Source organism: Neofelis nebulosa, chromosome 7 (genome assembly GCF_028018385.1).
Source record: "Neofelis nebulosa isolate mNeoNeb1 chromosome 7, mNeoNeb1.pri, whole genome shotgun sequence".
In the NCBI taxonomy this organism is placed as follows: Eukaryota; Metazoa; Chordata; class Mammalia; order Carnivora; family Felidae; genus Neofelis; species Neofelis nebulosa.
In genome coordinates, this window is record NC_080788.1 from 142,879,426 (window position 1) to 142,893,457 (window position 14,032).

A 14,032-nucleotide genomic window follows, 5' to 3' on the forward strand; every position below is an offset into this window, starting at 1 on the left:
GATCGTGATCTGAGCTGAAGTCGGACACTTAACCAGCTGAGCCACTCTGGTGCCCTGTGTTTTAGGGCCTTGTTGGGAGAGCAGGAAGAGTTTGTGAGTACTTGGGAAAGGAGAGCTCATTCCCTCAAACTTGCAGAGTTTCAACTAAAAAAAGCCAGCCAGATGACATACGTCTAATTACTTGTCCCTCGAAGTTTGCTACCTTGGTGGTGAATGAGGGATTGCTAGGCATGGGTCCATTTAGGTTTCCTGAGGACACTGAATGTGTCTCTCTTCCTGTCCAGGTAGACACAAGAGACACATGTACACTGGCTAAGGTCTGCTTGGGTGGATTTATGTCCATTGAAATTACCAAACCCCAAATGATTAATGGGTTGATGTCAACCCAAAGACAGGTGTTTAGAGATGAGCTATAGGGCTCTGGTCTTGCCCCTACTCTGGTTGGCACCTTTCTTTTTTTATTGCCAACTTTAAAATTTTTTTTCAACGTTTTTTATTTATTTTTGGGACAGAGAGAGACAGAGCATGAACGGGGGAGGGGCAGAGAGAGAGGGAGACACAGAATCGGAAACAGGCTCCAGGCTCCGAGCCATCAGCCCAGAGCCTGACGCGGGGCTCGAACTCACGGACCGCGAGATCGTGACCTGGCTGAAGTCGGACGCTTAACCGACTGCGCCACCCAGGCGCCCCTATTGCCAACTTTAAATATATGAGGCATACTCCTCACATTAATAAATGTACTCAAAACCTGTAGCTATAAACAATTCTTAAAGGTGGAAACAATAGGTCAAAATTAACAAGATGTACATTTGCCAGGTCAAATCTACAAAAGCTCATTATGCATATTTGAGACGAGGAAGACCAGATTTGGGGGGAAAAAAGGGGGGGCGTGGATTGTAGGATGTAATGTTCCATTTGTGGAAGCAAAGTGTAGACTCTTCCCCAGATTGAGGGAAAGCGATATTTTCATCTAACGACAAATTGTGGCTCTGCCATTTACAACCTTTGTGAATTAGGCAAGCTGTTTCATGTCTCTTTGGTTCTGGTTTCTCCACAATAAATTGTGAGAATAAGAAAATATAGCTTGCAGGCATGCTGTGTCTCAGTGGACACACAATGGACATGTTGCTGAGTATTAGGAATCTCCCTTCCCCCACTTACTATGAAGATCGTGTAAACAGTGTTTTCCATTTTGGTTGCTAATGTTTAGGGGTTATCTTGAAACACTAAAAACCATGTTGAGAAAATAGAGATGTTTGTTTACCCTGGAGAAGAGAAGGGAATTGGAAAATTGTCTTCACATTTGAGAGGCAATCAGTAGATAAGGGAAAGGTAAGGATTCAGAGAGTTGTTGAAAGGCGGAAAAGTCAATGTAAGACTAACACAAAAATAAAGGTGAACACTAGTTAGTGATACCCAGCAATGCCATAGGCTGCTTTGTAAACCATTAATGTTCATTAATGAAAGTGGCCAAATGAAGGTTAGTGAGTGACTAAGTATTACTTATTTAGAGGGAGTTTCTGTACTAGGTGAGAAAATTGAGTAATGACCTTCACTGTTGCTTCCAACATGTAGGTGTCCAAATTCTAAACTTGAAAATGCATTTCTTCTTTCATCATTTAAAATGCTATATCTAAAGCACATTCCTGGAAGATGTTGCTGAAAAGCTTTGACATGCCGCTTGTTTATTGAGAGATTTTTACTTGTGGTGCTCGTAACCCTGAGCCATTTTCACAGTAATCATGAGCTGCTAATGAGAAAACCTGTAACTTTAGGGTCTTGTGAAAAAATCAATAAAGGGTAATAGGAACAGGGGTGTAGAACTGAGGTATGGACTTTTTCAGGGGAGTGAGGACTGTTTTGATTCTATTTATGTGCGTTTATTTTCACTTTCGTGTATCGTTTATTCAGCCCCAGAGTCTAAAGGCTCGCTCTCGTGCTCTCTCTCTCTCTCTCTGTCAAAAATAAACATTTTACAAAAATTAAAAAATAAAAAGGGGGGGTGCCTGGGTTGGTTAAGCATCCAACTTCAGCTCAGGTCATGATCTCATGGTCCATGAGTTCAAGCCCTGCATCAGGCTCTGTGCTGACAGCTCAGAGCCTGGAGCCTGCTTCGGATTCTGTGTGTCTGTCTGTCTGTCTGTCTGTCTGTCTCTCTCTCTCTCTCTCTTCTCTGTCTCAAAAAAAAAACATGAAAAATAATAATCTAAAGGCACTATGCTGGATTATTAGCATGGGGTTTGGCCCCTGGCAGCAAGGTAGAGCAGGCAGAGTATATCTGTGGTTCAATAAAACCATGTAAGGAGCTTGTTTTCCACTCCTATGTCCCCCCCCCCCCACACTGGGTCCCTTCCCTTTTCCTCACTCCTCCCCTTTCCTCTCAGCACAGGCCTTCATACTCTACGGGGAGGGGGTAGCATTTATTTCCTCCCCCTTAAGTGACTTTTCGTTATCTTCCTCAAACTTTTCCTTCCCTCCTGTTTCAGAGAAAGAGCTTCCTCCCTGAGGTTAACGTTTTTACTATGCGTTTTATTATCCCTTGACCATTTAACCCCTAGTGGCTCCTTCCCTTCTTGCCTCAGACATCTCTCACTCTCCTCTCCGCTGAGTAAACAAGAACCCTGTTTCGTAGCCTGTTCATTCCTTTTCGCAGTCTCCCTTCTGCCCCACCGCACTTGTGCAAAGATTCTGCCATTTACGTACGTGTGTTTCTGCTTTACAGAGACAGTTCACATACCACACGAATCACCCATTTAAAATCGCGTACAAGCCAGCAGTCTTCAGTACGGAGTTGTGCGAACATTCCTATAGTCAACTTCCAGTGACTCTGAGAACTCCCCACCAAAGTAGCCTTTCCTTAATTCTTTGTTCTTTAGATTTTCTTCAGTGTTTGTCACTGTTAACTGCCACATCTGTCTCAGCCCGTGTCCTTTGGTTTCTCTTGCAGCTGAAGTTACAAGCTTCCCACCTCTTGGACCACCCTTCCCTTTCTTTCCTTTGGAGATTTTTCTGCTTTCTCAAGTTCAGTCTCCAGACCTCTTTTTTCACTTTCCATCCCTCCGCCTGCCACCATGACTTTAGTTGTCGGTTCTATATGGAGGAATCCCACATAGATACGTTCTTCCAGACTTCAGTCCTGTTTCTAGGTCTGATAGCTATTTCCATACAGATGTTTTGTGGGCTCTTCAAACCTAATATTTTTGGAACCCAAATTCTCCCTGCCCCAGGCCCCACCATCAAAACTACCTCCTTTCCCATTTTTCTTTTTAGTATTACCCTCTCTGTCAGGCAAACAAGCTTGAAATCATCTCTTGCCTTTATTTATTTATTTGCATCACAGCCCAATGTGGTTCTTGCTTCTTGTCTCAGCATCATCTTGAGGGAGGGGGACAAGCCCTCATCAGGCGGTACTTGAACAGCTACTTTAGTCTCCTAACTTGGTCATCTCCAAACAGCCCCTGCCTCATTCTCTGCCCCCTTACCATGCCTTCTTGTTTTTCATGGCACTTGCCACTCCCAGATAAATAGTAACATATTTGTTTCTCTTTGTCTCTGCCGCTAGGACATGAGCTTCCTAGAACATAAGCTTCAGGTAGGGCAAAGACCTTGCATCTCCGTTCCTGCTGTGTCATTGAGGCCTGGCTCATAGTAAATACTCAGCAAATATTTGAATGAGTAACTACATACAGAACTGTTGGGTCCATATATCTTAAAGTAGATGTTCCCAGCTAGTGTGCTGTGAATACATTAGAGATTTTGAGATGATGATCCCCTCAACCAGTTGGCCAGTTGCTTTCTGCTCCACAAGAATGTGCATGGATGTTTGTTACTATTATTAATAATGAAAAACTGGAAATATCGCAAATGTCCGTTCACAGTAGAGTGGATAAGTAAATTATGTTTTATTCAAAGAACACTGTACAACAGAGTTTCTCAACTTCAACACCATCAACATTTTGGAACAGTTACTTCCTTGTGGAGAGTCGTTCTGCACCTTGTAGATGTTCGGCAACATTCCTGGCCTCTACCCACTAGATGCCCAGCAGCAGCTCCCTAGTTACAATAGCCCAAAATGTCTGTAGACATTGCAAAGTGTCCCTGAGGGACAAATTCGCCCCAGTTGAAAACCAGTGCTATATGGTAATGAGAATGAACGGGTACTGCTCTGTGCAGCAAGGATGAACCCCACAGACATAATGTGGAGCAGAAGAAAGCCGTTGTGAAAGAGTGATATTCCACCATTCCAGGGTCCTTCAGAACCCTGCAAGACTCGTTGCTGGGACCAGAGGTCAAGATAGCAGTTACCTCTGGGGGAATCGTGGTTATAAGAGGAAAGAGGAGAGAGTCCGGGATGTCTGCAGAATTCTGTTTCACAGCTGGATGGTGTCACAAAAGTGTGTTCACTTTGTGAAAATTAGTAAACCATGCAGTTAAAGTTAGCGTGCTTTTCTTTTTGTGTGCTGTAATGCACTTACACATCGTGTTAATTTATAAAATCACTACTCATACATAAGCAAGCATTCTTTGGCTGCCGAGAGAGACTGACCCAGAGGTCAGTGGTCTTACTCAATAAGTGGTCTTACTTGAGTTTCCCCCACATTTTATAAAGTGAAAGAAGGGTACAAGGACTACTTGTTTATCTGTGGCCTAGACTGGACACATGTTAACTTTTACCACCTTACTATGTGAACCTGTGTTTTAGATAAGCCATTTGAAAAAAGTTGCAGACATGATACTTTACCCGGAAGTACTTCATTCAGCCTGAGAAGAGTCATTTTTGTATATAATCACGGTATCATCACTGTTACCCCTAAGAAAATTAATAGGCCTTAATAGCCTCTAGTATAGAGGCCATATTAAAATTTCTCTAATTGTTCCAAATTTCTTTTATAGTTTGTTTTTGTTTTTGTTTTTGTTTTATGAGGATCCAATCAAGATTCATACATTAGTTTGAGCAGTATGCCTCTGTAGTCTTTTGAAATCTGGGACAGTTCCTCCCATCTTCTGTATTTTTCATGACATGGACTTCCTTGAAGAGACCAGGTCAGTTGTCTGGTGGAGGGTCACATTTCTGGATGTGACTAAAAGTTTCCTTGTGCCATTTGACTTGTTCTTCTACTCCCAGTATTTACTGTAAAGTGGAAGTTAGGTTTAAAGTCTCGGTTGAATTTAGCTTTTTAGAGGGAAGAATTCTACATAGGTGGTTGATACTTCTTTCTGTTGCATCATATCAGGAGGCCACATAATAGCAGGTTTTCACCCTATTAGTGATGCCAGGATCGATTGCTTTTGTTAAGCTAAAGGTACTTTTCTTCCACATTAATTAATACCACTGCTAGCAAAGTAGACTTTGCTATATATATAAATAAACTATGGACTCATGGATTGTTCATTCACTCTTTTACAGTCATTGTTATTTTTCTTTTTAATATTCAAATTCCCTGAATTTGTCCAGTGAGAGTCCACGCTGGCTCCTGTGTCTTTTTAGAAGCTTCCATTACTCTTAGCACATCTCAGGCAGACCCCTATCCCAGACTGGAAAGGAGAAAGGAGACCTGTTTTTTTTTTTTTGTAGAGGGTAACTAAGATTTGGACACTGATGTGTTCCTGACTATAGGAATGTCGTTGCTCCTAGATACTTGCGGTGGACAGGGCTGGGATGTATGTGTGTACATATTTTAACCATGACTTTTGTATTTTCCATTAAAATTTAGCATTACAGGTTTTCCTTAACCTTTGATCTTATGCATATGTTTACTTTGAACTGAAAATCTTGATTCCTAACGACATCAACGTTTATATCTCTTTGCTTTATCCTACGGTACACATACACAAATGGGTTGACAGTGAACAATGGTAATGCCAGTACCAACAAAGTATTACTGAAGAAGTTTGAGATTTCCTTGCAGTTCTTTTGTGCTTAGAATATATTTCACTCAGGATGGAATGAGATCGGGAATTACTTGTAATGGTTTTCCGTGTTTCGTGTTTGGTATACACTGGGTTTATTCTGAGTTTTAGGGTTTGCTTTTTTCTTTTTAGTTAAGTTCATGAGTGTGTTAAATATTTACATGATTCAGAAGTCAGAGTTGCAGAAGGACTCGCGAGCCAACCCAACAGAGCCGCTTCCAATGGCTATAGCTGGAATAGTTTGGGCAATGAAGTAAATGACGGTAGTATTGGCTTATGACTCAAAGAATGAAACAAATACCCGTGAGTCCATACTACTATAAATAAGTGATTGAATAAATACATGAATGAGGGTGAAGAAACAGATCTTTCTTACAAAAGAACTCCAACTAATGTTGAAGAAAGGAAGGAAGGAAATAGAAAGTCACCATTAGAACACCACAGTAATCGGGTCGCCTGGATGGCTCAGTCAGTCGAGAATCTGACTTCGGCTCAGGTCATGATCTCATGGCTCGTGAGTTCGAGCCCCACTCTGGGCTCTGTGCTGACAGCTCAGCGCCTGAAGCCTCCTTCCCATTCTGTGTCTCCCTCTCTCTCTCTGCCCTCCCCCACTCGTGTTCTGTCTCTCTCTCTCTCTCTCAAAAATAAATAAACGTTGAAAAAAAATTTTTTTTACAATAACACCACAAGAATTGTTACAGGCAGGATCCTCAGATGAATGCTAAAATTAATGGGCGAAAATTGAAGGAGAAAAGGGGATAATTTGCTTAGTATTTTGCATTGCAAAATATTTTCCCCAAAATGCTCACTAATTACTGTGGTAGTTAGAACATCTGTCCTCACATTCATTGATACTTCTCCTTCCAGGAGATGTAGCTTAATTCCCTGCCCTTGAGGGTAGGCTAGGCCTTGTGATTCATTTCTAAGGAATAGAAAATGGAAAGGAAAAAACAGTAACTTACAGTGAGAAACCTGGCAAGACCCCATCTTAACCAAGTGGCCGTGGTTAATATGGACAGTAGGTTCTGATATCTGATGTGGTGAGATGAGATGAGAAGGGCACTTCACCTCTGTGGCATTCTTCCCCAAAACTCCAGTCTGTTCTTGGGGAAACATGAGACAAACCTAAATCAGAGACATTTCATTCTGCCTGGTACTCTTTAAAACTGGCAAGCTCATGAAAAAACCAGGAAACGCCGAGAAACTGTTACTAGAAGATACTAAGGAAACAAGGCCCCTAAATGCAGTGTCGCATCCTGGATTAGATCCAGAACAGAAGAGGGATTTTTGGAGAAACTCAAAATTTGAGTCAAGGCTGTAGTTCAGTTGTACCAAAATTAATGTCTTCATTTTCGTAAACACACCATGGTTGTATAAGACGTTAACATTGGAGGAAGCAGAGTGAAGGGTATATGAGAATTCCCTCCTGCCTTTACAACTCTTCTGTAAATCTGCAATTATTTTCAAATAAAAGGCTTCTTAAGTCAAAGCTGTGGGGGTGATTGGGTGGCTCAGGTTATGATCTCATGGTTCTTGAGATCTACTTGGGATTCTCTCTCTCCCTCTCTTTGTCTCTCTGCCTCTCCCCTGCTCACGTTCTCTCTTCCTCTCTCTCTCTCTCTCTCAAAATAAAAACACGTTTAAAGAAAAGCCGAAGCTGTGTAAAAAGAGATCCCCAAAGTATTGCTCCCATTCCTGTCCCTTCCATTCTGTTCTTCCCTGTTCCCTATTGGCAACCTTTTTATTATTATTATTATTATTATTATTATTATTAGTTTAAAAAACAAATTCAGATGTCTATTATTTCTCCTCTTACACGGATACTAACATACCACATACGCTATCCTGCATCCAACTGATCCTGGAACTGTCTCCTTAGCAGGACTTTTTTAGTCTTAGCAGGGCTTTTTTAGTCTTTTTTAAATACCAGCATGATACACAATTAATGTTCATGTTAGCCATATTTTCTTCAGCCAGTGCCCCATTGAGGGACATTTGGGTTGTTCACAGTTTTTGCTATTATAAGTGACATTTTCATGAATAATCTTGTGGATACGCTGTTTCATACTTGTAATGGTATTTTCAGAGTAGTTTCTCTGAAGTGGGATTACTAAGTAAAACAGCAAATGCATATGTAATTTTGTTAGATATTGCCAAATTCCCCTCTGTGAGAGTTGTTCCATTTTGTATTCCCACCAGCACTATATGAGATCGCCTGCTTCTCCCTGGCCTTGCCAACAGAGGATATAGTCACACTTTTAGAGTTTCTGCCAGCCGAGAGTTGAGAAATGTATCCCAGTATGACATCCAACTATGAACTCTTCATATTTACTGAGCATCTGATTGTGCACTTTCCATGTTTACTTAGGCTTTAGGTAACTGACCTCCCCAACCTCCAGTCATTGCCCAGTTCTTTCACACACACGAATATAAATCAGTTGGAGAAGATTACTTTTTTCCTGGTACTTAATTTCTTCCTGGTGGAGGAAAGATCCATTTGTAGGGCTTCCAGGTGCAAGGAGGAGGAGGGGTGCGTTCAGCCCTGCCAAATCCCCTTTCTCACTAGAAATGAGGCAGCACACAGAAAAGGTTAGGCTTCCAGATTCACTGATGCCTCTGGCCCGGAACTGAGCTAGTGAACCGCTCTTCCCTTGCCAACAAGACCCACCTGCTTCTAGCTGCCTCTTTAAAATACTTCTGCGACCTATTTGAGAATTGCTCTTCTCTGATGAGTTTACAGACGGTTTACATATTCCAGTGGCCTCCAGATGAGAGTCCTTGTTTTCTTTGCTCAACATGATGCTTTTAGAAAACCTCTTTATTCTGAATGAAAAAGAAGAGGATGATGGGGTGCCTGGGTGGCTCAGTTGGTTAAGCATCCGACTTCAGCTCAGGTCATGATCTCACGGTCCTGCTTCAGATTCTGTGTCTCCTCTCTCTGCCCCTCCCCTGCTCGCCCTCTGTCTCTCTCTTTCTCAGAAATAAAAAATTAAACACTAAAAAAAATTTTAAAAAAGGAAGAGGATGAGAAAAATTTGCTTTTAACGTTCATTTATTTTTGAGAGAGAAACAGAGAGCGAGTAGGGGAGGAGTAGAGACACAAGGAGACACTCAATCCAGAGCAGGCTCCAGGCTCCGAGCTGTCAGCACAGAGCCCGACCCAGGGCTCGAACTCACGAGTCGTGAGATCATGACCTGAGCCGAAGTCGGAAGCTTAACCGATGGAGCTAGCCAGGCGCCCCTTGAACATCTTAAAGGAACTTCTTTCTTCCCTTGTGGACCACCTTCTTCTACCCACAGCCCCAGAATCACTGCACCCAGACATCTGATTTTTATTGCTCAGTTCAGTGACTTGTGCAGATTTGAATTCAGCCAATCTGGTGGCTCTTCTAAGTGAAATGAAGTAAACTGAAAGAAGGGAAATTCTGATTGGGTGCTGAGTGGAAGAGATAATTTTGGAGCATAAGTCTTTTTTTTTTTTTATATAAAATTTTTTTTTAACGTTTATTTATTTTTTGAGACAGAGAGAGACACAGCATGAATGGGGGAGGGTCAGAGAGAGGGAGACACAGAATCTGAAACAGGCTCCAGGCTCCGAGCTGTCAGCACAGAGCCTGATGCGGGACTTGAACTCACGGACCGCGAGATCATGACCTGAGCCGAAGTCGGCCGCTTAACTGACTGACCCACCCAGGCGCCCGAACATAAATCTTTTTAGGGGGTTAAGACAGGCCTGCATTTTACTAAAGAACGGAATCTAGACCAGCATGAAGGGATTGAGTCTACTGAAGAAAGGCAGAAAGGAAAGTGAGACGGAAATGCCCTTCCTTTTCAGCTGCTATGAAATTTGGGATTTATTATACCGTGGGTCACTTATGTGTTAAATTGGCTTTGAGGCTGAGTCTGAGCTTGTAATGGTCAGTCAGTAGTGTTGCTTCTCTGGGAAATTTTTTTAAAGTTTGTTTATTTATTTACTTTGAGAGTGCGCAAGCAGGGGAGGGGCAGAGAGAGAGGGAGAGAGAAGCCCAAGCAGACTCCGAGCACTGTAAACATGGAGCCTGACATGGGGCTCGATCTCACAAACCGTGATACCATGACCTGAACTGAAATCAAGAGTCAGACGCTTAACTGACTGAGCCACCCAGGTGCCCCTCTGGGAAATTTTGATCCAAAATCAAATATAATCAGTGATTGCACACTGTCTTTGATGATCCGGATTGTTTGATGTGGAGTATTCCTTTCCAACTTTGCTGCTCCTTCTCTCTCTCTTAGGATTCTAACATTTTCAGAAAATCTTTTGGAAAGAACAAGTCTACTTCAATAAATGAAGGAGAATAAAGAAAACTCAAGCCCTTCAGTAACCTCAGCAAACCTGGACCACACAAAACCATGTTGGTACTGGGATAAGAAAGACTTGGCTCATACACCCTCGCAGCTCGAAGGACTCGATCCAGCCACTGAAGCCCGGTACCGCCGAGAGGGGGCTCGGTTCATCTTTGATGTGGGCACACGTTTGGGACTGTATCCTAAGTCTCCTTGGAATCTGTTCTAGATAGGCTCCCCACCTGGATGCTAAAAACAAAATAGGTAGCACTGTGTCCGTACTGAAATGGCTCTTAAATATTTCTATTTAAATTTTTTCTGACTAACTTGGCTCCTCAGGGGGTTTCTGTTTCCTGTTTATCCTTTAAACATGTAGACTCAGCCATTGGGTGAGTGGCCACCAGGAGGCATGCCCGGTGGTCACCGTTGAGGTGTACCTAAAGGTTGGGGAAGCCCTGCCTCGTTAGAAGTAGGAACTTCAACTTGCTAACGTCAACTTGTCAGAGTCCCGAAACCCTGAGATCCCCATGCTCTGCCACCAGAGTGTTTAACACTGATTTTGCTGTTATTGTTTGCCTCTATGTTTCCACATTTAACTAAGAGCATAACTTCCAAAAATTCTTGGTCAAGTCCTTAACCAGATCAACAGACACTATGATACCCTGGCAACTGGAATAATTTATTTTCATCGCTTCTATATGTTTCATTCCTTCAAGCAATTCCCAAGATATGTAAGTGTTTGAATTTTATTATAATTCGCTAACACACACGTTACTCTTTTCACACAGTTTAGTGGACTGTTTATAGTCTCTTTTTATTCTGTTTTCCAGAAAGTATTTATTTCCGTGTAGTACGTGGTGTCCATAAATAATCAAGTTTGAACTTTTATTTTTTCCAACTAACTATATTTAAATCTTGTTTAAGCCAGGGTGGACCATAATCGTATTGCACTTTGTATGGACTTTACCTCCTTCTCACATTTCACAAGATGAATTCAGGCTTATAAGGAAGACCCCAAAAAAGGGCAAGATGGAAGAGAGGTTCTTTATGCCATACCACTCACTCTTTAGCTACTCCTTAAACATGCAGAGTCCAACAGGAAACCTGCCGTGAGTAGCCAGGATAGGTGGTATGACATGTACAAAACACGTGGTCAATAGTAAAGCCGTAGGAGAGGTGAGGAAGGAGGGCTGGGGCATCCAAAGGGGTGGTTAATTACATCTTAGAGGGCTCAGGGAAGATGCCAGGGAGGAGTTGCCAGCAGTCAGTTAAGCCTTGACTGGAAGTAGGGCTTAGAGGTGCTGAGATGGGACAGAGCAGTTGGTCCAGCAGGAACTGGCATGAATGGAAACACCGGGCCGCGTCCTATCCTGTGTAGCCCGGCCAGGGAGGTCCGTGTGGCAGGAAGGGAATGGCGGGGCCCAAGGTGGAAAGGTAAGCTGTATCGGACCATAGTGAGCCTTGGACTTCGGACCAGGGGAATCTGACTTTAGTAGGCAGACTGAACTTGTGGAAGGGTTTTTATGAGGAAGATCACAGAAGATTTACTAGGAAATTAACGTGTTGGGGATCCTTCCTCTTGCTCAGGTTTTACCCAGTTTTGCACACACGTCTTCCTCACTAGTTTGTAAAGTTCTAGAGGAAGGAGCCTGTGGCAGAGTCGGCTTTGTGCCTGGCACAGCATCTGACACCTGCCGTGCTTGGGGTCCCGTGGAGGAGGGGCACGGGGGTGGGGGGGGGGGGCGTGGGAGGTGGGGGCTGGCGCAGGCAGAGAATAGCCGGAGGCCAAGCTGTGAGAGCGCTGCAGTGGGGTAGGGACTGCATGTGGATCCAGGCGGCTGGGGCAGGGAGAGAAAGTGTGGGCGGTGGTATATGGATGGATTCCACAGGAAATGTGTTTAATTGTGCTCTTTTTCTGCAGCAAGGCTCACTGTTCCGGGAGCCATTATCTTTAAGACTGCAATGTAAAAAGAAAGTTTGTTCCTATGATTCTCTTCCTTTCTGGCATCTATTTGGTTTACATGCCATTTTCTTTGGAAAATTCAATTTAAAATAACTTACGAAGCCAAATTGGGAGTGGGTGTGTGTACGTATATGAAATTTCCTTCAAGCTCTTTGAGCGTCAGAGTATCTGTGAACGGGTAAAAGGAAGATAGGAAGATAGAAGAATAAGGGGACCAGGTTATTGCGAAGGCCAGGACTCCTTGCTTCTTTCTCCTGTGAGCTTTGTTAACAGTAGCTCAAGAGCTCTTACCTCCCTTGCAGGTGACAGGAGCCTGTTGTCTCTTTCTGGCCGGGAAAGTAGAAGAAACGCCCAAAAAATGTAAGGATATCATCAAAACGGCTCGTAGTTTATTAAACGATGTACAATTCGGCCAGTTTGGAGACGACCCAAAGGTAAGAATCTCAACTTCCTGCCTTCAGATCTTGGTTCCTCGTGGTAGTGTTGTGATAAGGTTCCTCGTGTGGCCCCCGTAGCTGCCAGTCCCTCCCCGCCCTTTCCCGAGACCTGAGAGGGCTTTGTGCGGAAGGTCCTCCTTCTCGCCTCTGTCGGAGAGGAGGGAAGATGAAACGGCCTGCGCGTAGGGAGCACCTGCTGGCGTGCACGCCTCACCCTGAGGGCCTGGAGGCAGCGGCACACTGGATGTGAGCAGAGACCCACTTGCTCCCGTTAGCGCTCCTGGACCCGGACGCAGCTCAGCCTCGTCGGCCCGGCCGTGACGGGAGGGCCGCGTCTCCAGCCAGCTCCCGAACAGGCGGAAAGCACAGGCAATAGACGGACGTGTGCCCGTGTCTGCTTGTGCTGTGTGTCTTTCCGCTTCCCGAGAATGTTGGGAAGTATTAACACGGGCAGCTATTGTCAGACACCCAGAGGTTGCTGTTGGACGCGCCGTCCGTTCTGGCCCTTCCCCACAATCCCTCCCTCTGTCAGGAGACGGTATTGGAACAGTTGTAGAGCTGCTTTTAATATGTTTATTATGTCCGAAAAAGACCACTCTTGGAGCCCCGTAGTGGCTTTCCTCCACCCCTGACCCTTGTCAGGCTCCCCCCCCCCGTTGTAACCCTGATGGCACCTGTTCGCTATGCTTCACAACACTTGGTGCAACTGCCGATTGGATTTTTTTTTTAAATCTATTTGTTCCGAGAGAGAGGGAGGGAGGGAGAGAGAGAACTCTGAGAAGCCTCTGCTCTGTCAGCACGCAGTCCGACACGGGGCTCAACCTAATGAACCGTGATTCGTGACCTGTGCTGAAGTCGAGTTGGACATCTAACCAGCTGAGCCACCCAGGCGCCCAAAGGTGGTTGAATTTTAATCAGATAATCGCACAAAAGAACTCTCCTCCGCTGTAAGATCTCTGACAGCAGAGACCATGTCATCTGTTGTGCCAGGTGCCTGGTACAGTGGCTGGACAGAATAGGCACCCAGCAGATACCTGTCGGAGAAATGACAAGCTCCAGAGCGCAGGTAAAGCCAGGCTCACCAGGATGAGGAATTGGGCACCATTCAGTCTTACTTTTCCTCACTAGCTGCTGTCACCCGCCACACAGTTACTCTCTGTCTACCGATGACTATTTATGTTGGTGTTTGTAAAATGTGTTCGTTTTCCTTCCTGCTTTGAGGAGTTAACAGGCCCAGAATGCTTTTGCATATATTGTAGTTGTGATTAATGCTAATACTTTGTAAGTACTGTCAACATGGGTAACTGTCCCTTGAAATGATTTATAAACCTGTTCACCTGTTTATAAAAATGTGCATCTATTAGGAATTCTTACTAACAACGATCAAAAGGGAATTTAA

General features: G+C 43.9%; 1 protein-coding gene across 1 annotated transcript in view; it reads left to right on the forward strand.

Moving 5' to 3' along the window:
- The window catches only part of CCNK (cyclin K), a 30,233-nt gene that overhangs the window by 2,224 nt on the left and 13,977 nt on the right, over positions 1 to 14,032 (forward strand). The window contains exons 2-4 of the mRNA XM_058740271.1: positions 10,183 to 10,431; positions 10,883 to 10,964; positions 12,499 to 12,630. Coding sequence (XP_058596254.1) covers positions 10,235 to 10,431; positions 10,883 to 10,964; positions 12,499 to 12,630 — 411 coding nt within the window. The 5' untranslated portion in view covers positions 10,183 to 10,234. The remainder of the gene's footprint in view (positions 1 to 10,182; positions 10,432 to 10,882; positions 10,965 to 12,498; positions 12,631 to 14,032) is intronic.